The 25,664-nt window shown below is 45.0% G+C and overlaps 1 protein-coding gene across 1 annotated transcript; it reads left to right on the top strand.

Annotated features, from left to right (window-relative positions):
- The first annotated feature begins 23,397 nt into the window (after positions 1-23,397).
- Positions 23,398-25,640, top strand: SLC18A3 (solute carrier family 18 member A3). The gene has a single exon (XM_059851229.1). The coding sequence runs from the start codon at positions 23,398-23,400 to the stop codon at positions 24,982-24,984; it is 1,587 nt and encodes a 528-aa protein (XP_059707212.1). The 3' UTR covers positions 24,985-25,640.
- Positions 25,641-25,664: the final 24 nt, after the last annotated feature.

Raw genomic sequence — 25,664 nt, 5'->3', positions numbered from 1 at the left:
CTACTGCTGGCTGGACCTCAGCTCTTTGAAATAGGATTAGGAGGAAATTGAAGGAGAAGCAAGCATTGCAAGCATCAGTAAGACAAGCAATACCATTGTGTTACATGGACCAAATTATAAAATTGGTGTTCTTTTGCAGTTACTCTTTCTCAGAATTATTACCAGCAGAAATGAGAGTATTACAAACAAAACTAAGGGATTCAGGACTAGAGGCATGTCAGAATCCTATCACCCAACAGTCTCTACTTGCACTGAGCATTTAGTAACTTCTTTTTGCTATAATATTTCAGAGGCCTGAACTTGCCACTTGTTCTGCTTTTGGCAGGGTCAGAATTAATTTTCTTCATTGCAGCTGGTGTACAGCAATATTTTGGATTTGGTGTTTATAATACAGTGATGTTTTCCTTATGGCTGATCAGCATTTACACAGAGCCAAGGCCTTTTCTGCTCCTCACCCCACCAGTGAGGAGGCTGGGGGTGCACAAGGAGTTGAAAGAGGACACAACCAGGACAGCTGGTCTCAGCTGACCTAAGGGATATTCCAGACTGTATTACATCATGCTCAGTATATAAAGCTGGGAGAAGAAGGAAGTACCTCCTAAGTAACTGTTATATGTGAGGAAGCTCAGCATTCTTGGGGATGGCTGAGCACCTGCCTGCCCATGGGATGTGCTGAATGAATTCCTTGTTTTGCTCAGCTTATGGACATGGCTTTTGCCTTACCTATTAAACTGTCTTTATCTCCACCCACAAGTTTCCTCACTTTTACTCTTCCAATTCCTCCCCATCCACTGTGGGGGGAGTGAGTGGGCAGCTGCCTGGGGCTTAGTTGCCAACTGGAGGTTAAACCAGGACACAACTGAAATCTACTCCATTGGTTTACCACCACAAGAGCACACAATGCCTCAGACAAAGATGTACAAATAACTATCCAAAGGGATGGTGTTCTCTCCTTGAATGTCTCTAAACAGCGCCTGTTGCTTTTCTGGCTGAAAATTATTTGTAGATATGGACAAAAGACAGGATAGCAATAAGAAAGTGTCATCCTGTGAGAAAGGTGCCATATGGTACACAAATCCCATTAAGAGGGCTTAATTGTTATTTAAAAGCCTACAGGCAAGCAGGAATAAAAGGGAAACCAGTTCAGACATTCTCTGGATGATGACTTTATTTCCATTTTAGTTGCAGTCAGAATGCAAGATCCCTCCCTCCTCCGGCAGGGAGCCATTAAATATGACTGGAAGAATGTGGAATAACCCCCAGTGCCCTGTGCTGGGCACTGTATCTTACCAAGTCATCAGGCTCCTGCAGTGCCTTGGTGCTAGCAGCCAGTCCTTCCTCTGTTGCACTGACAATTTAACTCAGAGAAGCTGGTTCATCTATAATGTATGATGGAAATTCCATGGTTTAAAGTTTTTTCTGCCTCTTTTCAGAAGTAGCCCAGCCTCCCACCAGAGCCAGAAGCCATGGCTCCAAACACCATTATTTGTCACTAGTCTGTTTCTTCTTTCTTTTTTTTTTTTTTTTTTTTTCTCTCCAGGTGATGGAAAAGAAATTAACTGGGAGGTCTTTTCAGGTGAGGTGGCTGTACTGTGACCAAGGGGCAGTACTTGAGCTGCAGAGCTGCCATCTGCACTGATTCCTCACATCTCAGGCTGGGCTTTCTTGGCACTTTCATGGAGGAAGGAATACAGACAAGGAGCTGGCTAACTGCTGCCTCCAGCAATCAAAAATTATGGCACAGAGCTGGCTTGCCAATCTTCAGGTGGTAGAAAAATAAAATGACCCTGAAAATGTATCCTGCCTGTTCCATCAAGGGTAAAACTGAAGTGTCTAGTTTGATTTTATTAAATTGGTGTATGGAAATAGAACATAATTTAGAATCATAGGCTTTGGTTAAAGATATGATTGCAAGGTTTTAGCAGGTCAGGGGCTCAATTAAAAAAATTAAGTCCACAAAATTTAATCCCTCTGTATCTTTATGTTTCAATGTGACTCTTGTTAACTCCCTAAAATTAGATTTTTAATCTCAGATTGGCACCCCATTCTCTGCCACTCAAGTAACACAAGCAGTGAGAAGATTATGGCCACTTATGTAGTATCTATTTTCCTATAATCCTTTTAGCACCATAAATGCTAAATATAGCATCCAGTTTAAATTAGCTTTAACCTCAAGTTGACTCCAGTTAACCATGCAGGAACAGTCAGAAGAAAAGAAAAACAAAACCAAAAACAAACCACACCCTAAAGAAAGCGAGAAAGAAGTAGAATTATTCCCACACTTAAAAAAAAAAAAAAAAAGTAGTAAGATTTTCAGTGCATTTTAAGAGATGACTGCAATAGTGGTGAATTGTCAACACCTTTTTGAAAACGTGGGGCTTCTGAGCCCTTAGTCTGCCGCACATGAGTGGATTGGTCACAGTACTCACCCTTGCAAGCAGCCATCCCAAAAAGTACAACAAGAATTTGGGGCTGCTCCTGCAGCTCCTTATTCCTGGCTAAATTTACAAATCATTAACACTGAACATGGAGGCATTCCTGTGAATCAAACTCCCACTAGTTTTTCCAGGACAATGCTTTGTAGGCCTCATGACACCTTTACAAGGAAAACAGTTCTCCCCCTAATTAGGGGAAAACCACCATTATAAGTCAGTAGTGAAAAGAGCCAAAACAGGCTCAAAACCTAGAACAGGAATGACTTCAGTAAAACAACTGCAGAGAACCCTGCCTTTTGCCTGGCAATTGCTTCAGGAAGAAATAAGTCTCAGCACCAAAGCAGGGGTTTCAGGAGGTCTCAGAGAGGGATACCAGCTCCTGCTGAGCACAGCCAGCTTTACAGCTGCCAGGGCCAGATCACTCCATGCATTTTACCTGGGACATTGATAGGTTACATATTTTTTTGGCCTGTATGCTCTCTTTCTGCCTCTGCAACAACACTCACTCTGACCAGCTGTTTTAGCCTGTTTGCCTAAGGAGCATAACAGCAAATGAATCCCAAAACCAAATCATCCTGAAATAAACAACCATACACCATTAAAGTTAGAGGTTCATCTCAGAACTTAATACTAGATTTAATAAGGCTGCAAGTTTCTCCACTTCTTACTTTTGCCCTTTTCAAACACCAAATGGAGACAAGGGAAGCCCACCCTCAGCCTGCCTGGCATTTTCTTCATACTCCAGAAACAGAATGACTGCCAAACCCTACTCTGGCATGGGAAACCTCACAGAGATGCAAATTAAAATATATCTGATTGTGTCTGCCTGTCCATTTTGCTTCAGCTTGTTAGGAACAATCAAACAGATGCCTAATGCTGAGCAGTAAAATGAGTACCCAGGAACTCTTCCCACAGTTTTCCTCCTTCACTTGGAGGACTGCCACGTACACAGATTGCGACATTCTCAAATGTTCATTATGGAGACACACTCATCTGTTAAACACAGATTAGAAGGAGAGGATAGGCAGAGCTGGTCAAAGGAGAAATAATGAATTAGGAAATGTTTGTGTGTACTGTCACAGCCACTACCAAAACATGTGGTGAGCTTCTGTTTAAAAAGCTATGAAATCTCAGCAAAATAAACAAACACACTGATGAAATGGAATTGGGGTTCTACATCAAAAGCAGAATCAAACAGGCTGTAGGCAGGAACTCCAGAGCCGACAGTACCCTCATGCATAAAACTTCCTTTATTTTTTGGAAAGGCTGTATGGTAGAAGTGTAAACAAAACATTTTCAACTACACCTGGCCACACAACCAAGGAGCAACCAGTATAGGTCATATCTGGAGGAAATATAAACTCCAGGTATTTATTTTGAGCCTCCTGAGGTTAGACTGAGCACCTCATGGACCACAGCAGGAGTATCACTGCCTGAGGAGCACTCAGTCTCACTGAGACACAAGGGGAGCAGCAGCACCATGGAGAGCCAGGGGGACACAAAGGTGAAAGTCAAGGCCATAGTGGTAGAATCACATATTTAGAGGGGAAATTTATTCAGTTTTGTTATATTGCACTTGCAAACCTATTCAACTCTTCAGCAATCTCTTTGACTCTGGACCAAACCCCTACAGCAGGTGATGGACAAAGATCCCAAATGGATTACACAAGAAGTTACCTGGCTTTCATAAACTGAGCCCTTTGGAATAAAATCTTTCTGATTACTTTCATTCTGCAGAATTTTCAAAACTCACTCACTGGTACTTTCAAAGTGATTAGCAAGTTGAGCAAATATCTAAGCTATCATTTCCTCCTGAAATACAGGTTAGTTTCATCTTCCGGGGCTCTGCAATGGTACTATGGCACAGAGTTACAGTACACAGAAGTCACTCCAGATGAAGGAGGCTGTTAAGGTTTTGCTCTCCTCTTTATTCTTAAAAACAAAAGCCAAAACCTCATCATAGCATAAGAAAGCCCAGTCTTACAGAAATTGGAAGAAAGAGATTAATGTTATTATGCTAGTGGGGCCATGGCCTGTAATAGTAACGAGACAGCATATTTTCTCTTTATTTAGTCCTGTGTTACCATCACCAGAGTACACTGAAAGGGAAAACTTCCACCAGAGGGGGGAAAAAGGTGACTCAGTGCCAAGTCACCCCATCCTATGCCCACAGCCAGAAAAGATTCACAGCTGGGGCACACCTGAGGTTGCCTAATGACATTTCCCATCACTGCAGCAGCCTCAGTGGGCCCCAAGGAAACCTCAGCCAGTCCTTTTTTTTCTCCTTAGTTAGCTCCTTTTCTGTCAGAATAAAAGACTTCAAAACTGAAAGCATAATGAAAAGATTATTTCTTTAATACTGCACTAAGATTTTAGGCTTAGCCAATGCCCAGGCATTTCCTAATGTCACCAGGGCTGCAAGTCCCCTGACAAGAGAACTGGACTCACCTTCAGGTCTTTTTGGGTTTTGTTTTGGTTTGGTTTTTTGTTTTTTTGTTTTATTTTTATTCTATTTATTCATTTTGGTTTGGTTTTAGGTTTTGTTGTTTTCTCGGTTTTTTTTTTACCCTGGAATAGGGATGAATCAATTTCACATTTGATTTTTCCTCACCCTCCCCTCAAGACAGCATTGAAATCAAACTTATGTCAAATTGATTTTGTCATGAAACAGGTCTGTGTGTTGAGGAGTATTGAGTACTACTCCTCATATATAAATATATACTCATGTACAAATATGTGAGTGACTTGTTTAACTTCTGCAAGAGGCTGCCAGGTTCTGTTGGGGGTTCACAGCCTCTTCAGGCAGGAGATACACAGCAGCGGCAAAAGGATGTGTGACCATTTGATTTGCTCAGCCTGTGACAACCTCACAGCCAGGAAAACAAAAATCACAGGGCATGTCTTGGTTCTTTTTTTTCTGAAAAGTCAATATTCCTACCATATTATTTCTCTCTTGTTACAGAAAGAGAAATACAAAGCCCACAGCCTCCATTAACCCAGCACATGCTCAGAGCACTCCAGGGTACATACTCAGATATAACCTGCCAAAGGTGTTAGCAAGCTCTTTCCCACAGCCCACCAGGACAGGGACACCACACTTGGTGACAGGATTTGGGACTAGGGTCTATAAGGCACATATTTATCTCAACAACTGCAGGCCATCCCGTGCCCATGCTGCTGTTTGAGACCATCATTGTTTCTTTAGTGCAAGTGTCCAAGCAGCATTGGCCAAGTACACCAAGAGAAAAGCCCTTTTCTCCTACCATGGCATCCATGGAAGGCAAAGGCATTGGCAGTCTGTACTGCTGTTAGTTTTCCAGGCTGTCTCTCACTCCAGAAGCACATGCATGTAGGGATGGGAGCCAAAGACAGAGAATTACCTCCATTTGCTAGCAAGCACCATCCTCCCAGTCCTGGAGATGTATAAAAACTCTTAGGGACCTCTCTAACCAGATCTCCGTCATTGCTTCCAAGTAATGACAAAATAGTTTCTCCAATAAACTGTTTCTAGTAAGAGTAGTGTTGGAGGGAGAGAACAGTCCCTGCATCTCTTGCAGAGAGGATCTGGTGTCCTGAGTACACACCAGTCCATTTAATGCAGTGACCTGTCTCCATTTACTGAATTGATTTGGCATATGAATGTTTACACTGCTGAGTGTATTTAAACTAATGGCTGCTAAAGCAGCTTATGTGACTTTTTAATCTAGCTTTTCCATAGAGTCATTTGTGGAATGACTGTTTGAAAGGGAAACAGACAAGAAATTGGGGCAAAACTTATATGACAGACACTGAAAATGGGATGATGTGGCCACAGCAGTTACACAGGCAGATTTGTGGCTCATTCATTACCATCAGACTGTTTCCCACAGCTGAGCTTTTCTACAAGCCAGCTGACCAGAGGCACAGCCTGCTCCCTGTGAGCAGACCTCAGGCAAGCCCTGGACAGCCTGCACTTTACAAAATTATTTTCATCCTCTGAAGCAGAAAATACAAATTCCTCTTTCTCCCCGAGGAAAGGGGCTGGTAGAGACCAGGACCAAGAGTTTTGACTTAATGATCCCAAAGATCTTTTCCAACCTAGCTGATTTTGTGGTTCACACAACTGTTTATAGGATTCTGCGTGAATTACAGTGAACCTCAAAAGTTGCCACAGATAATTCTGTGTGACTGTCATTAGCACTGAGGCAGAAGGACCACTGGTGACTGAAAGATGGTTTCAAGGGCCTGCTGCAATGGACAGAGACTAGCTCTGATCACAGGTTACCTGATTTATTGAGCAGGTATATTATTCTGTGTCACTATATGGTGGAAGGCTCTTTGTGCCATTTTCCCTTAGAGAACATAATGCTGATCTCTTACAAAACACTGAGATCTGTTAGCAAATATATCCATATCATACTGTTTTCCTTTTCAAAGTCTTCCAAACCTTTTTATAGCAATTAAGCATGCTACATCAAAAATCAAATCTCTGCAAAATCAGACTGACACCCCAATATGTCAGACAACTCATCTTGTTTCAGCAGATGATGGAAAAAGTGAATCAAGGGACAGAAAACAGTCTTTGCAAGAGTAATTAGATTTACTTCTAATTCCTTGCACATGATCTGATTTGCACTGCAGCCCTGCAGACAACACAGGACCAAGTCTAGGTATTCTAGATAACCCATAACTTCTTCACAGGCCCTCTTGCAGGCATTGCCACTGCTATTTTAAATATGACCAATAAATTGACATAATATTCATTTAAAAATGAGTAGTGTCTAAACATGCTATTCTGACACTGATATGTCCTTACCAACACTTGGTACAAATATTGCTTCAAAATTAGAGACAAGACCTAAAAAACTCCTTCAAGAGGATTGGTGCCTGTCCCATCAAACATCTCCACCTGCAGGTGCCCCCAGAGAGCCAGGAGCTGGGGCTGCTCTCACAATCACAGATCCCTGGTGACTGTCCCACTGCACTCACAACTCTGCTCAGAGCAGAGGGCTGGTGATCCAAGATATAGACATAGGAAAATGAGATGGGAAAGGACACACAACACAATTATGGCTCCCATCTTAAGTTTCCTGAAAGAAACCCTATTCCATCAGTGTGACTCCAAAGGTGAAGAGTCAGTTCCCATCGCCTGTCACAGAAAAGAAGTAGTCACCTTTGGGTAATCTCACCTTGGGGATAATCATGTTAGCCCCGCCTGACAGCTGCTGCAGATCTGACAACAGGAGGAGCAGATGCAGCATGATGTGGCCAGCCCAGCTCTTTATGAAAGCCACCTTCACTCCTGCGTGGTTGAAGCCACGCTCTGAGCAGGGCTTTCCCCTTTTCTGGGTATCCCACCTCCCCACAGCAATGGCAGCACCTGATTTTGCTGCAGCATCCAAAACTTCGGAAGGAAATGGCACGATCTCCTTAAACTGCAAGATCTACCTGGCAGTGGATTTCTGAGTGATTATCACATATCTAGGCTTGTCCCCGGACTTCAATCACCTAAGAAGTGTGATAATCCCCAAAACACACGTCCTAGTGTGTCTTATCTGTGGCAGAAATCGCAGCGATGCATAAACAATGAGTTGTGCTTTTCACAATGCGCCTGGATCTGGCATGAATCCCAGGAGCCAACTCGTGCCCTCTGCTGGGTCAAGTGTGGAAATCGCCTCTCTCCTTTCACCACTGCTAGCTCAAATGCACTCCACAAGGTCATCTCCGAACACAGCTCTTTGCTGACTAGGTACTTGGATTCACAGTTGGGAAATGGAAGGTCATTCAGCGCTGTGCCTCCGCTCACAAAATAGTATTACTCAGAAGAAAGCTGCTGAACATAGATGGTCAGTCCCAGACTGACAGCACAAGGTGGCAGAAAGCCCAGCAATGAGAAGGGAAAGCCACAGGACTCTGTCATAATTATATCTTCAGTTTCAGAAATTGCTTTGGTGTTCTCTCAACAGGGGATAGCTTCCATTTCCTTCAGTCTTTGCTGGAGCTTTAATAAAAACATTGGCTGTTTCTGTTGGATTTTCAATCACAAGTGGACAATACAATTTCCTGCAGAAACCAGGGTGTCCTCCCTCAGCACCCATTCAGACTGGGTGAAAAGAGAGAAGTAAGACCAGAACTAAAGGGGTGTCTGAAAATACAAAAAATGTTCCTTGGAAGAAGGCGAAGACACAGAGGTGCATTCAGGCTGTAATTACAAAACAGTGCAAACCTCTAAAAGCCTGGCTGGCTCCTGCATTCGGCACCTTGTCTAAGGAGCATGGTCACAGCTCAGCTTGTGATTTATTTTAGTCTTCCAGGACAGAGCTGAGTGTGACAAGTTGGAGGAATGTTCATAATCCAGTCTCTTCAGGCCGGTGGCCACTGGCAGCACACACCTCACTGCAGCTTAATCAGCTCTGAGCAGCCCAGACAGCAGCTGCCATTTGCTTTGTGCTCTTGCATAAATGCTGTGGATTTTACTCTGAAATCTGGATTTGACAAACTGGGAACAAATAAAGACAGCTGATACCCAGGCATCTAGGCAGACTACCCTTAATAGAGAAGAACTCTGCCAGGAAGAAATTTGTTTCTTGCATTTTTTAAGATTTATGTTTTTGTTTGCTGTTCACCAAACAAATCATTTGAACAATATTAACCGCCTACATTGTAACCCATCTTCACTGACATAATCTTAATGCATTACTGGAATTACAATGGCAAAAAATAAGAAGAAAACCTGAAAGGCAATGTCACAAGTGAATTAAATTAATATTTGACTCACTGATCATAAACCACAATGCACACATCCTCAGAGAGAGGAAGCTTTTATCAGGATCCTCATGAAGTGTTTAGGGAGTACAAAACTAGGACTTCCTCCTGCAAAATGTCTGTTAAACCAAATAACTTTAAGGTAGTTCCTAAGCTGTTCAATGTTCTATCAAGCATGAAGATACCAGCATTTGTCAAGGAATGTTTTACTTTTTATTTTAAAAACACTGCCTTGTACTTCTTAATTCTTTCAAATACTTCTACTACTACATACATTCCATTACCCTATACATAATCTAGTGAAAATATATTCTCATTTCAGAAAAGCATGTCTTTTACAGGCAAAAGGTGCCATCAGATCTTTGTGAAAGGAAAGAAAAGGCAGAAGTTGTTCCATAGCTCAAACATGAAAATAAAATACTTTTCCCACAAAAAAAGACATGCAGAAGTGTTGTGTTGTCAATAATAATGAAAATGCTCTCTAGAAAGTAGAAATGACTTACAGTAAAGAGAAGTAACCCCATTCCCTGCCCGGCTGCATCTCCTGTAGCAGTTGGCACATGTGTAAAGTGAAATTAGATTTTATCAAATAATGCTTCTCCATCTGCTAACACTCTGCATTTTCTGTGTTCTTTGTCCTTAAAAACTTCCTTAAAGGCTAGGCGCTAGATAAAGAGATGTGGGGCTGAGCAGAAGAAGAAAAGGGCTTTTTCCCCCAAAACACACGCTACCTTTGCACCCCCTGCTGGGGAAACAGCCACAAGCAAACAGACTGCAGTCTCACCACGGAGATCTTCCCACAGCACCCAAATACAAACACAGAGGAGCAGTTTTCATCTTAAACAGCTCATTTCTTCTAACCCCATCATATCCATTGGATTCTAGTCAGAATCTTTAGTTGGAGCCAGCAAAAAGTTTACAGATAGGACTAATGCATAGTAAGAGAAGGTCATGAAAATCCTTTATTTACCACATTTTTGCAAGGTAACTCAGTTTTGTTTATTTGTGGAAGGTTTTTTGAGGTGTTGTTTTTAGGGTTTTTTTTTTTTTTTTTGTGATTCCTTTGGGGTTTTTTTTTTTTTTGGTAAGGAAGGAGTCCCCTTGTGCTGAGTAGAAAGACCATTTAAATAAAAATTTAAAAAAAAAAAAAAAGCTCTAGTAGCAACATACCACTAAATAACATGTCCAGAGGACAAACAGTTGCTAGCTACTGAAAATCGGACCTTTGCTATTGATACATAGAAATGGCTGTGGCAGATTTTCTGTAGTGAGGCTGGCAAGCCCTCTTCCAGAATCTTCATTCTCTAAGGTAAAGCAGCAGATTACAATATAATATTTTTGTTCTTATCTTCATTATATTTTAACTAGTATAAACAGTAATGCAGGGGAAAATGTTCATGTTATTTGGTATAAAAATGTGTTTAAATAAAGTTATCCAAGAAAGCCACCAAAGAAGTTATGTATTTGTTATCCCAGTTCATCAAAGACATCAATAAACCCTTCAGGAGCAGCTCTGCTGTTATATTTACAACCAGAAGGTGGCATTGAATGGCCACGAATCTGCTCCCAGGGTCCTTAAGGGCTGCCTGCCGGAGCCGAGCAGGAAAGGGTCCTGGGCGATTCACGCAGTATAAACCTGAAATTAAGGTTACCACTGGCATAAACTCTTTGGAACTAGAGCGATGTCGTCAATAACTAATTCATATTACAGTAGGGAAAAAAAATTACTTTATTTCTTCTCTCCTGTCTCTTCCCTTTGTGCAACCAACCCATGGTCTATCTGCTCTGGCTTTTTTGAAGCCCACTGAAGCCATAGGACTCAGAAGGGCCCCATACCCGGTAGTGTGTGCAGTACGTGCAATACTGCCATGTGGAGCAGAGGAATAGGATCTCGAAACCTCGGCAGAATTTCAGAGGAACGGGTTTCCATGATCCTTACCACTTATTCACATCATCCCCAAGGATAAAGGTGACATTAGAGAAATCGGGGGTGTGGCTGAATCCTCAATTGGTTTCCAGCAATTCTGAAAGGCACGCTGCCACCTTGCCTCTCCTACAGCGTTTCTGTGTGACTCCAGGGATGCACTTCTATCGGCAGCCCAGGCAGCAGCTTGCCAGGTTTTACTTTGGACAAAGTCCTCTCAGGAGCTGGTGCACAGACAGGAGCCCTGCCCGAGCGCAAGGGAAAGCTGCCCATCGGAAGCATCTCTCGCACAGCTGTGGTCTCGGGGAAAAAAATCCACACTGCACATTGACAGCAGAGAGAGCCTCCGAGCCCCGGGTTTCCCGCACGCGGGTCAGCAGAGCAGGAGCCCGAGTCCCTCCCGCACCGCTCTAGATCCGCTCCGCTCCCCTCACACCCTGGGGCCGGCGCTGCTCCGGCTGTCACCGCAGCAGAAGAGCTGTCCCGTGACATGGAAAAAGCCGAGACTCAGGGGTTGCTGAGACTAGCCAGTAAATGTGCTGCTCCGGAGCAGCCCTCAGCCCTGCACTGCATGCAGAGCGAGCAGCAGGGCGGGGGAGCAGCACGGGGGCCGCGCACAGCTCCGGCTGCCTGGCTCCAAGCTGCCCCTCGCCACTAGGGCAGGATTTCCAAGAGGGCTGCAGCAAACGGCAGAGCAGGGACAGAAGAGGCAGGGCTCTGCTCCCCTTGGTCTGCCACATCCCCTCATCAAGTCGCAGTCCTGCCAGCTCTTTGAAGGAAAGGGCTTTGCTGTCACAGCTGTCAATCAGTCATACTAACAGCATGCAAACGCACAGTGCTCTGCCAGGAACAGTTGCTGTCTCACACAGGCTGTGGTATACTGACAGAAAACAACTTAGAAACAAATTTAAAAATTAACCTTTTTTTATTACTAAGACAGCTTAGCATGGCTGTTTCATTTACACTTTTTAGTGAGTTGATCATTACTCCTTTTCAGTGAAGCCTTCTCTTATTTATTCCAGTGTTATCCCCAGCCCATCAAAAAGAATACATTTGGGAGAAGAAAATACCATTTACTAAAACAGTACAACAGGGAAAAACAAAAAAAAAAAAAAAAAAAAAAAAAAAAAAAAACCACAAAAACCAAAAAACGGCAAGCATCTAAAACTGCAAAATGGAAGGATTAACTATTCATGATATTTCAACTGAAATGCAGGATGAGGTGACAAGGTGAATACTGGGATTTCCTTCTTTCTGTAATAATTTACATGCAAATGCAAAAGGAAACTCTTGCAAGGAACAACCCAGTTGTTGTAATCACTCTGTATCTACACAGAATAAGTAGCAATTATCTCAATGAGCTTTGACCTTATCTCAAACTTAATGTGTAGCTTTGCTTAGAAAATAAATAAATATAAAAATAATATCTTATTACCATATTTCAGATAAATTCAGAGGTTTCTGAGTTTTTGGACATTTCTTTGTTTTGAAGAGAAGGGGCTCACATGATGGACATTTAAATAAGAGATCAGCTTCCTCAATCCTCAGGGCAGCCCAGACAAAATGAATATATGCATGCAGAGGGAAAGCAGAGAAATAAAATTCAGGGTTGGATGAAACCGTGCCATTTGGGCTGCCAGTCATCTGGCTCAGCAGAGCCTCCTGACAGCCTACAAATCTGCATTTCCTTTTCCTGGGGTTTGGTAGTTGAAGGACAGGCTGAGAGCAGCTCCCAGCATGACATGAGCTAGATGTGGTCCTGAGTCACACCTGGAAGTACAAGATAAACACGGTACAATATAAACGTGAGTTCTAGGGGTGCTTAGGTGTGAGCCCTGTTACTGCTGCCTCGGAAAACGTAAGGCAGGGGAAGGCTTGGAGTGAGCAGGCAGTGGCAGGTCGATCCAACCAAAAGCACAGTGATGCTCAGTTTGTAGCACATGAAAATGCTGAAAGATTGAGTGCTCAGAGAGACTGAGGGAAATGCAAACAGAGCCCCCGGAGGGGACCCATTTTTCAGCAGGTCATGAACAAGCCAATAATGATTTCCACTTCATTTGTATGTGTGCTAAACATACTTGGCATTACTTCAGAGACTGGGGTCAAAAGTTCGATGATTGCTAAAGGCATTGTGCTAGAAGATGCAGCTGGATAGCTGCTAGGGGGGGGTAAAAGCCAGGTTTGCACTAACCCTTACTCCTGCTCTGTCCTGGTGGAGTTTCCTAACTGAGATCCAGTATATATGCAACTGGCACACTGAAAAATGACCACAAAGTTTATCTTGCACAGTACCTCACTGCCAGGATGCTTCAAAACAGCAAGCAGAAAGCAGAGCAACTAGGGCCAGCATTCCTTTTGCATCTCTCAATGGCATTCCCATGCTGCTGGTCTCCCGGGCCAGCAAGAGCCCTTCTTTGCTCCTGACCCTTCTCAGCACACCCGCCAAAACCATATCTAAGCACAACATGCCCAAATATCAAGTCACACATACATGATCTGGGCGAGCAGCTCCCTCAAACAACCATTGTCACAGCCCTCTGGCAACGAAGGACACTGCACATTAGCTGCTCACTGCTGGCTTTGCTGTAATGCAGCAGCAGAGTCAGTCCCAGCACTACCTGATGTGCCTTGAGCCAAGACTCACTTAGCAAGCAAAGAGTTGGACATCCAATAACTTATTTTCTTGGAGACACCACTGGCATTTAGCCTCACTCTTCAGGCTCTGGTGGTCTGGCGGACTCAGTGTCAACATCAGATGCTCTGAGATACATGGTGGAGTTGCCCCCCACCTCTAGAGAACTCCATGACCTCCTCATGCTGCCCCTTATGGCCCCAGTAACACTTCACAGTGCTGCCTGGGGATAAGTGGAAAAGAAAACTATTTGCAACTGCAGGTTTCTCTGCCTGAGGATAAAAAAGCTACAGAAAACAAAAAAAAAAAAAAGAAGAGGGTCAAGTACACAAACACAATGCTATAAGTGCCCCTTTCCACCAGTTCTCCATTTCTTCTTGACTCCCTTGCCTTTCTCTGAAACATACCTGTGTGACAGAAAGTCTCACAACTCCCTGAGTTTCAGCCCACAGTTTGACTTTCTCTGCATTTTACTGGCAGGAAAGGAGGAGATTTACATTGGTCCCAGGTACATTACATTGACTGTGTTTTCCAGGCACAAGTAGACCCATGGAAAAGAAATCTTCTCAGGAAACAACAAGCAGACCCAAGGGAAATGGAGGAGCAGAGGCTTCTGTTAACTCACACAGGGTGTGGCTGAACTGAATTCAGGTACTGAATATTGGCTGGGGAAGATAGAGGCTCATTTTTCAAAGACCCCTGTGCAACTGCCTTGAACTCAACTAGGAGCTTGCAATGCTTGCTCCAAGACTGTAAGCCCGATAGATATGAATTGGCAGTTTGACTTTTCACAAGGTGGGGAAGAGTAAAGAAAACAAACCCATCTCTTTTTTTAGCAACTCTCCTCTGCCTTTTTCATAATTAAATTCACCATAATGACCACTGTACTAAATCTAATAAGAAGTCTGACTTTCTGGTTTCCATTGGCAGTCATTTGCACAGCTCAATTTAGGCAACTCACTAAAACATAAGAACAGTATTGTAAGGCAACCTTCGTGAGTCAGTAAGTAAGAAGAAAAGCTTACCTAGACAGTATTAAATCACTAAAATTGATTGCACCCTATTGCTTATGCTCTGTTTCCACTGGCAGGAAGGCTCTGAGCTGGCTTATTTACACATGCACTAGTGAACTCATTCACACACAGCTGCTTTCCACCTCAGAGCAATAAAAATTAATAATAAAAATAATTAAACCTCATCAGCCTTCAAGCATTTGGAAACCCCAGAGCCCCATTGCCAGATCCTTTGAAAATGCATCAGCCTTCCCATGAGAGAGACTGGGGTTCAATTCCTGCAGGGACAGGCTGCCAGAACTACCACGGCGCCTGGTCATCACACTCCAGCAACAGATTATTCCATGCTATCAACCCCCCTGCTCTGGGTTAATTCTTTTAATTGTCTCACCACATCTTTTCCCATTAGGCTGATGTAACTTGTTTAAGCATACACAGATTGATTTATGACAGCACTAGGGATGTTAATCTGATGCCTGCTCTCCAGTTAATGCATGCACAGTGAGAGATGCAGGACAGCAGTCTCCCATATGGGAGCTCCAGCCATTTGCCTTGAAATCAAAGGCAGCCTCCCAGTGAGAGCAGAATTACAGCACTCCAAGAACAGTGGTTTCCACTGGCCTTATGGGTAAGGCAAGGTCACTGTGTCCTCCTCTCAATTCTCAAGTGCCATCTTCTTTAAATATAGCAGCAATCAAGGAAATGGAAAATCTCTTTAAAAGTTCACTGTTAGGAAATTACTGGAGCCCATTGAATTCCTAAAATCTTGTCAGGAGGTAAAGAGTTCCCCTCAAATGCAACCTCATTTGTCTCCAATTAGAATTCATTTCCTTCAAAGTGTATGTTCAACATCCTTTAGCTCATTGCTGCATGTTCCCTGCATTTCTCTTTTACTCAAGGGATGTGCACATAGTACAGAAACCTGCAGAGAGCAGGCTTCTTTTCCATACATACAGTTTAAGTCAAGAAATACACAGAATACATAATGCCTATATAGTATAAGTTGAAAAACAGCGTTCTTCACAGTACAAATAAAAACTTGCAAAGCTTTGGGGAAAAAAAAGATAGGATACCCCACAGAACAAAAGTACTTTTCCATTCTGTTGCCATGTTCACAATTAAAACAATTGGGTAGATTAAAATAGAATTAAGTACATCTGCAGGTGCCACCATCTAACTGAAAGTCAAAGAAAACTTGCCTCATAATTTTGTGTTTCTGGGGAAAAAAAAAAAAAAAAAAATACCCAAGGAAACAAAACAACCAAACAAAAAAACTCCCACACATTGACGGTGCCAAACTGCTTAAGAAAACTGAAATTCTGCTTCTGAATCTAACCTACATAACCAGGCATTCTTTAGGATTACAACTGGGACACCACCAGTCCCATCACATTTTGACAGCAAATCCCATGCATTTTCCCACCTCCAGGAGGGCTCAGAACAGGAGCTCTCTCAACTGTTTATCCCAGTTAAACTGTAATTGTTTCTCCTCCCGCTCCCCAGTTGGTCCTGCCTAGGTTAGTAGCAAATGCACTTCATCTCCTTGGATTTTCAAATCCTCCAGAGAGCTTTCAGTACAGTTTCTAAATGCAAACTTACTAGATGTGCTGTCAAATCTCACCACTTTTTATGAAGTCCATTCCACTTACGATCTACTCTTCTCAGTTTGGGGGACATAGACATGCTCAGGCTGAGACACTAACACTAGGTCCTTGTGCTTCCAGCCCAAGCAGGGGAGCAACAGGAGGTGTTCCACCCTTGAGAGCCAGTCAGTGCAGTCCAGATTTCTAATGTCAGGCACCTCATTCTTGCAGCAGCTTCTCTAAGAATAACCTTCATGCTAAGAGCAACTCACAATATTTTCAAACAAAATAAGAGACAACTGTACAAGTGTCTCAGCACACACCACAGTTAAGACAGCCACCATACACAGAGTGTCACCCTACAATTTCAGAAGGCTTTAGGCATTCACTCATACACCGCAACACCTTATCACATCAGGAGGCTTCAGGTGTCTGCCCACACAGATTAACACCACTCCACTTCAGAAGGCTGCAAGCAGCTGCCCTTCTGGTTCTTCAGCCCAGCCTTTTACACCCTCATGTTGATGCATTGCACCTGTGTGCCCTCTGCTCCCTTTGATGGTTGGTCAGTGCCCCTGGGCAATCCATGGCTCATTGCTGTCAGTGCTGCTCACTGCTGCGCCCATTGGGGATGAGGCTCAGCCCAGCCCCACCCCAATCACCATAAACTGAGTACCTGCATACCAGTACCTTCAGATGGTTCATGAATAAAAAGAAGAAGAAGAAAAAAAAAGCTTAATGTATTATTAAGTACAGACTATTATTCAACTTTACTCAAAAATACCAAAGGCTGCTTTGATAGATCTAAAAACACCAGCAGGAGTCACTGCCCCTTTGTACCTTGCAAAGAGCCCCCAGATGACAAAGACCACATATGGACTATACACTGCTCTGAAGTTGCAGTGGAAACAGAGACTTCAGCAGATAGTCCCAGTGAAAAAAAGCATCACAAAATCACTAACTTCACTCTTCTTTCTCCACTGACAACCACTTCCAAGCCTTCACTCCAACAGCAGCTTCACAGTGACACCAGTGACTCATGCCATCCCAAGACCAGCCTCAGGCTAGCAGGCTAAGAATCAGTCTTGTAAACTCCTGAGGTGGAACGCATGATGCACCCCTGATTTCCCTTCCTAAATTTGTGTGAATACTAATCCCAGACACCTATAAGGACCTTCAAGGTGGCTTCAGTCTCCACTGGCTTTATCTACGCTGCAGAAAGGAGCATTATTTCCACTTCTTTACAAGCGCTTTTCATACTTTGAAATGCCACAGCTATTTAAAATGTTAAGGCACAGGATGAAAGCTACAGAAATATAACTTCTTATGTACTAAACAGTGCACTGGGAAGAGATGGGCAAGTCTGGTGGCAAACGCTGCCACAGACAAATGTAACATACAATATATGGACATGAGTAAATAGCTAAGGTTTAGATATTTAGATGCATTAGATGTACATGAGTAATTATCTAGGTTTATTTTTTCTGATTTCCTTAGGTCACATGGAAAGTAGGACCCACTACAACTTTATGTTGTTTGTCTCCCGACACCAGTGCCTAGTTAATACTTAGAATTTTCTCCTTCACAATAATTTTGTAGAAAGGCATTATAAAATTGTCAGATGCCTGAGCTTTTCCTGACAGTGAAATTTTACTTAAATAGTTAGAAGACACAAGCTGACTTGTATCCTGTCACTGGCATATGTCACTTACAAATATCTTTCAAATGTATATTTAATTATTTCCCAAGATATTTGCCTCCCCATTTAAGTAAAACATTCACATTCAATTCATTCTTCTTTGGACAAATGAATGCCTTTGCAGATTACCAATCCAAAATATCTGACAGGTTTTTTTGATATATCATTCTTCTGTAGTCAGCATGAGGAGAATGTCCAGCATGATGGAAATGCACATTTGAACAGTCAGCAAACCAAATTGCCAATCTGACACCACTTTTAAAGCCCAAGAAACTATTTGTGAGCATGTGGAAGATGTGTTTCCTGCTATCACAGTTCGGAAAGGCTATTAAGCAATGAAGAATTTGATTTGGACTGCAGCAAAGCCCCAAAAGTTGAGCAGAGATGAGTAGCTAGTGGAGAAGGAAGTTAAGAATCAGAAGCATCCAAACAGTCTTTCAGCTCCTGTTCCCTGCAAAATTGGATCAGAAATGAACTTGAGGAATCTCAGAGCAAGGATAGATTCTGTATTTTTACAACTGAAAAGACAAAAACCAGGATAACTTTGGGGGAAAATAGACTTTTGTTCTTGGTTGGTTGGAGAACATTTTGACAACCTTCCACAAAAGAGCAGATAAAGACATGACAGGACAAAAATGGTAAACAAGAACTAGGAAGAGAAGTCATTGGGAGGAGCAGCATCTCCCCAGATTTTATAGCTGCTTCTTGTATCTCAAAGATCAACACCACTTGTCATCCTCGTGTAGTCTGGGACTAGCACAACAAATTCTTGAAGCATACAAAGAAGAGAAAAGAGTGGTTTGAGGTAATGCACACGGTACACATAGGCTTAGCAGGAACAAAACAGGAAAAGAAATTTCAGACTGAACATCAGGAGACTATTCAATCCCCAAATTTTATTGGACAGATAAGTATTCTCTAAGAGGGAAAGTGGAAATTCCATTCACTGAGCTATTTACATGTTCAGAAATTACTTTGTCATAGATAATACCCTGTAGTCTTAGAGTTGGAAGATACACCATCATTTATTAGCTTTCTTTTAATTCTAAATGAAGAACTGTCTAGTACAACTATCAAGAATATCAACTATTGCTAGAACTGACATAAGTTTAGACACAGATCCTTGAATTGCCTTTCTTCTTATTTTATCTATCTTCAGCTATTTTCCTTTCTCTCTAAGCACTATTTCCAAAGAGTGAAGAAGCATGAAGTATGGGTGTAACATTAATTAAAAAAACCCACCCTGATCATTTTAGCATTCCTCAAAGTATGACCACCATTAATAAAAAGCACTTTTGCCTATTGAACAAAGCTTTTACAGAAGTGAAAGGGCACATTTTCATGTACAGCCTCCATCTCACATTTCACCTGTATCACACAAGAACTTCTGACAGAGTTACAAGACATGTGGCCTCCCCAGAAGGCTGTGCCTGGTGGCTAATCCTGCTAACCACAAAAGTACAACGGTTGGAGGGGCTAAGGCTTGTCCAGGCAGAACTGCCAACCAGCCCAGCTGGAATCCAAAGCAGGACCAAGGGTGCCAAGCCCTGCCTGGCATGCCCTTGCCCAGTGCCACCTCATGGCACCACCAGCCACTGGCAGCACTCCCTCTTTCCTCTGCTCTCCAAAGCTCCTCTGTGTGCTTCATGTGCTTCTGTCTGTACTGCCTGTCCATTTGCCTTTGCAACAAAGGTTTTAGAGCTCAACAGGAAGAGCAGGAATCTCAGTGACTACTGTATGCCAGTAGTGACTGAGGTTCCTGCTCTTCCTGTTGGAGTATGTTAATGGATAATGCAAAATACCTGTTGTTTTCTCGAAAATTACATTCATGACAAGAACTTACTGGCTGCCATTTGACAGCCTGACCATTTTCTGCACAAAAATGCATTTGAAATTAAGTTGTTGAAAATGGACCTTACCTTCTATTTCTTCCATTTTCCTCTACCACACTTCTAAAGATGGTAACATGCTTGTCAAAGTAGGTGAGCCTCTCCTATTTGGCAGAATCGGATTAGCAGGTGTTCTAATAAAAAATAAAAAAAAAAAAAAAAAAAAACACATAATAAGTTCAGTCCTAAGTGCTAAAAAGTATTGCCATATCCTGAAGAGGGCAAGCTGTCCACTGCAGACATTAAATACTCAAGCTATTAGGAGTATTAATATTTTGCAGACCTGGAGGACTCTTAACTCCCTGACTCATTGTGTTTGGACATCTCATAGCAAAAACTTTTTCTCCTGTGAAAGAAAGGCTCCTAAGGATGCACAATTAACTCAGTTCCATTCCTGACAGCAGAGTGCATCACAGCAGTTGTTGCTTCTCTCTCTCTCTCTCTCTCTCTCTGTCTTTCTCTCTGTAAAATTGCCCTGATACAGCATCAAAAACAACTGTCATTTCAAAGCACAAGGACTATCAATTCAGTAGGTAGCAGGACAAGAAAGAGCAGACTGTACAAGAGTAATTTTATCTGTTTAACTACTTATATATTTATTTTGATGTTTGGAGAGAAATCTCTCTCATTTTTCCAAAATTCCCAGTGTAGGTAGGTCTCCTTTTTAAGCTGAGTGTTAGAAATGTGATCAACTAGTCATACTAAACCCCACTTTACCCTTACATTCAACTTAAACTGATACATCATCAGATAGAAAGGTTTGTTTGCTCATATATGTTATATATTTTCTAGGATTTTTTCTGAAATCTTGAAGATCCTAAGTATAATTTCTCTTCCTGGGCCATGGGCTCTTTTGGATTCAATAATAAACTCCTTTTTATTCCCAAACAGTCATACTGAGCTATTTTTCCTTCCTCTACAGCTCTAGAACAAAGAAAGTGGTAGAAGTCCTGGTGCAGTCATCCCTGTTCTTTACACAGACCCAAAATCTTCTCTGTCTCCTTGATATTAACAGTGGCTTTCCAAACCCGCCTGTTCTGCACTGGAGGACAAATGAAGTACATCACCTCCTCCGCATTCCTCCTCTCAAACTAAATAATTGTCACATCTCTGGGCTTTGGGATAAAAGCGCAAAATTGTAAAAGTCATGTCATTTCACCTTAAAGTCCCTTCCCAAATATAATTATAAATTTCTAAGCCAAACACCAGGGAGATGTTTTTAACTTTAATTTACAGCGGGTCCATCAACTTTGACCACACTTGAAGGCACATTTTCTAGCCATTACTTCTGTCTAGTCAAAGAAGCTCACGTAGCGATGACGCATCTCTTGCAGATAAGGGTATCCGCTGATTTGATTTACTAAGGAAGCTAAATTTATTATGTAACATTTTACAAGTATAATTCTGCTTTCTCTTGATGGTAATAAATTCGATATCAACTCCCATGAGACAAGAGAACCAGTCCTTTTATTATCCAGACATGACCCCCAGAGCCAGATTCCATTTTAGAGACGGGAAATGACCATATCTCTGATTAAAAGGGAAACTTTAATCAAATAAAGTGCCTCATCAAGTGAGAGCCAAGATTCCAATACTCCTGACTGCAGCACAGCAACGATCCAAAGTCATATCTGCCCCCAACCCATTACTGCCTACCGCAACGTGATATCCATCCCAAACAGGAGGTGCATCCTTCAGCCATTTCCTCATCATCTGGGTAGCTGCTCCTCCCATGCTCACAGTCCTGTGCAGAAACGTTCTCAAGAAGCTACCCTGGGGTCTGTTTGAGGAATCAGAGGATAGGTAAACACTTTATAGTGTTTAGTTTGATTTTTCCCAACTAAATCAGTCTCACAGGTGATGAGTATCTTGACTCCGTGCAGCCAAGGGCAGCAGCCTTGGCTTTTAGCTCAGTACCCTTTCAGTTAGACTCTTCTATTCCTTCAGACACTTTCCTTCTACACCCTGTAATTGGCTTTTGAAGCATTTAGAATAATAGCTTAATTAGAGTCCCAGGTCAAGAGCTTTATCCCGATTGTCAGTGGTGCATTTCTGCAGTTTTACAGCGGATATAGTAAATGAGTAACAACGGTAACAATGACAACATGGATGTCTAGGACTATTGTTATTTTAAATATTCTCCAAGGTTCCACTTCTGTGTAAGCACAATTGGATCTGTATGCTACTCCATGCAGGGATCTATTTTTTAGTGTTTCTGGCCATCTAGAATGTTTTCCCGCAACAGAGCAAGATACAGCAACTGACAGATAAATCATTTCCCTTTCAGCTGTGGAAGCCCGGCTACGCAAGCAAATGAAGTTGCCCAAACTCCACATCCACTCAGGAACCGCTTGGCTGAGAGACGGGATTAGTTCATACAGCCTTCTGCAGAGATCCTCCTTGGATCAGCCTACATGTCATTTCTGCTACAGGGGTACAGATATGCTGCTTTGTGCTAAAGAGTACTTCTCAATGCCAAAGCGTCTGCACCGGGTGAGGCCCCTTGCTCCGCAGCTCTTCCAGCTGCCGCACTGGCCCGACAAAATGCGAGCAGCGTGTAACACAACAGCACTTGAGGATTATTTCCCTGGCGTTTGTCTGAGTGTCAGAAACACGCTCGCACGCAGGAAGACAGTTATTGTATTGCTCTCTGATTTCCAATGAAGCTTCTGTGGTGTCACGGCCCCCCTGAGGTGGGGGGCTCAGCCCAGCCCTTCCAGCCCCTTTCCCATTAGCTCATGTCACTCCGAACTCCCCTACACTCTGCCCTGGCCAGCTACGCCGTCGAGGGCGGACTAGCGCCGCGTGTTGGAGAGCAGCTCTCGGGTTAGACGGCGGCAGCCCAGCGGCAGAGCCCGTAATCGCCGATCTCCGCAGGCGGGCCGGGCGCCGCTGAGGCAGCAGCGACGCAGGGCTGAGAGGACACGGGGCCGCTGCCCAGAGCACCGGCGGGGGCACGTCGCCCCGGCCGAGGGGGAAGCAACGGAGAGCTCCGGGAGGCTGCCGGGGAGCCGGGCTCGCTACCAGCGATGCCCCGGCGCCCGGAGCCAGCCATGCCGTCGGGTCCCCGCCTCGGGGGCGGTGCCGCCTCCCCACCGCCCCCCCAGGCACACCCCCGGGGCGGAGAGCCCCGGCGGCACCCCCGCCCCGCAGCCCCCTTACCGCTGCGGGCAGGAGTGCCGTCCCCGGCGCGGTGCAGCGGGCGGGGCGGGGCGGGGCGCGGAGTGCGGGCGGGCGGGCGGGCGGGCGAGCGAGCTGCGGGGCCGGCGCGGTGGCGGGGGCGGGTGGGGTTTCCGTGCGCCGCGCTTATTAGTGTGGTGATGGAGGATCGGCCCCTCGGAGCCGCCTCGCAGCGGCGGCGCGGGCTGACGGCAGCCGCCCGGAGGTGAGCGGCGGCGGCGGCTCGGGCGGCCGAGGCGGCGGGGCCGCCCCCGCCGTGCCCCATGCGGGCGGCGGGGCGGCGGCGGCGCTGAGGGCGATGTCGGAAGCGGGGGGCGCGGGCCGGGCGCGGGCCGCCGTTGAGCGGCTCTCGGAGGCGGTGGGCGAGCGGCGGCGGCGGCTGGGCACCGCCATGGGGGAGGCACGGCGGCAGCGGCGGCTGCTGCTGATGGTGGTGTGCGTGGCGCTGCTGCTGGACAATATGCTCTACATGGTCATCGTGCCCATCATCCCCGACTACATCGCGGCCATGCGCGGCGGCGGGGGCACCGCCGGCCCGTCCGCGCCCGCGGGGGGCAACGGGAGCGGCGGCGGCAACCGCAGCCTTCTGCCTGCGCGGTATCCGCCGGCCACGGGGAGCAACGAGGACGTGCAGATCGGGGTGCTGTTCGCCTCCAAAGCCATGCTGCAGCTGCTGGTGAACCCCCTCAGCGGCACCCTCATCGACCGCGTGGGCTACGAGGCACCGCTGCTGGCCGGGCTGGCCGTCCTGTTCCTCTCCACCGCCACCTTTGCCTTCGCGGAGAACTACGCGACGCTGTTCGCGGCGCGCAGTCTGCAGGGGCTGGGCTCTGCCTTTGCAGACACCGCCGGCATCGCCCTCATCGCTGACCGCTACGCCGAGGAGCCGGCGCGGAGCCGCGCCCTGGGCACGGCGCTGGCCTGCATCTCCTTCGGCAGCCTGGCCGCCCCCCCGTTCGGCGGCGTCCTCTACGAGTTCGCGGGCAAGCGGGTGCCCTTCCTGGTGCTGGCCTGTGTCTGCCTCCTCGACGGGCTGATGCTGCTGGTCCTGGCGCCGCCCGGTGGCACCGGGGCACGGGCCAACATGCCTGTGGGCACCCCCATACACCGCCTCATGATTGACCCCTACATTGCCGTGGTGGCAGGGGCCCTGGCCACCTGCAACATCCCCCTAGCCTTCCTGGAGCCCACCATCGCCAACTGGATGAAGGATTCCATGGGGGCCAGCGAGTGGGAGGTGGGCCTCACCTGGCTGCCCGCCTTCTTCCCCCACGTGCTGGGCGTCTACGTCACCGTCCAACTGGCTGCTGCGTACCCACACCTGCAGTGGTTTTACGGGGCCCTGGGCATGGCCATCATTGGTGCCAGCTCTTGCTTGGTGCCCGCCTGCAGGAATTTCGGGCAGGTCATCATTCCCCTCTGTGGCATCTGCTTTGGCATCGCCCTGGTGGACACTGCCCTGCTGCCCACCCTGGCTTTCCTGGTGGATGTGCGACACGTCTCTGTCTATGGCAGCGTCTATGCCATTGCAGACATCTCCTACTGTGTGGCATATGCCCTGGGGCCCATCGTGGCCGGCCAGATTGTGCACACCATGGGCTTTGCGCAGCTCAACCTGGGCATGGGGCTTGCCAACGTTCTTTATGCCCCTGTCCTTCTCTTCCTCAAAAATGTCTGCCAAATGAAACCCTCTCACTCGGAGAGGAACATCCTCCTTGAAGAAGGACCTAAGGGACTCTATGACACCATCAAAATGGAGGAGCGCAAAGGCATGGGCAAAAGCCTCCAGCCAGCTGGCGAGATGGATGAGAATGGCATGGGCTCTTACCACAGAGACCTGAAAGGGGTGTCTGAGGAGGACTCATCCGACTATGAGTACAGTTAGGTTCCCCCATGTGGCCCAGACCCAGGGGCAAGGAGAGACCTGTGGGAGAGAGGCAAAGTGGGGGGAGGAAAATGTTACTGCATTATGTTTCTGTACCCACGTGCAATATCTACAGTTTAACCTTTGTCATGATGTAATGGCTTTCTTCTAGACTTACTTTTAATTGGTATTTCCCCTCAGCATTCTGGCAAAGTGGAGGGGGTAGGAAATGGGAGACAATACTGAAAAAAATTATTGGAGTAATCATTAGCAGAAATCTGAGGGGATCTTTCAAAAGAAAACACCAAAAAGAAAACAAAAAATCCAACAGCTTTGTAACTGGGGTATAATTGTGCAGAGTGTTCTCAAACTGAAACTGTGTGTGACATACTGTATATCTCTGTAAAAATTACAAGAAAAGCAAAAAAGTATGTGTAAAATTTCTAATGGTGTATTCAGGGACTTAGTAAATCTTGTGTACATATACTCAGACTTTCAGTTGGTTTCCTATATTTAAGAGAAACAGCTGTCTCATTTCATTCTTCCCTGGGAATAAACTGAAGTATTGTACCTTTTTTTCTCTCTTGTGCTGCTCTCCGGTAAGTGCAATATGCTGTATTATGTTGAAGTCCAAGTTACAAGAATAATATGATCTGAATAAACAGAATTGAAGGGGATCGATTGTCTTTTGTTTTGTTTTT

This window comes from Haemorhous mexicanus, chromosome 7 (assembly GCF_027477595.1).
Source record: "Haemorhous mexicanus isolate bHaeMex1 chromosome 7, bHaeMex1.pri, whole genome shotgun sequence".
NCBI classification, from domain to species: Eukaryota; Metazoa; Chordata; class Aves; order Passeriformes; family Fringillidae; genus Haemorhous; species Haemorhous mexicanus.
This window is presented reverse-complemented; position numbering and strand designations above follow the sequence as displayed.

What these genes read in the sequence shown, in the direction of transcription:
- SLC18A3 (XM_059851229.1), top strand. Translation starts at nt 23,398, where the DNA reads ATGTCGGAAGCGGGGGGCGCGGGCCGGGCGCGGGCCGCCGTTGAGCGG.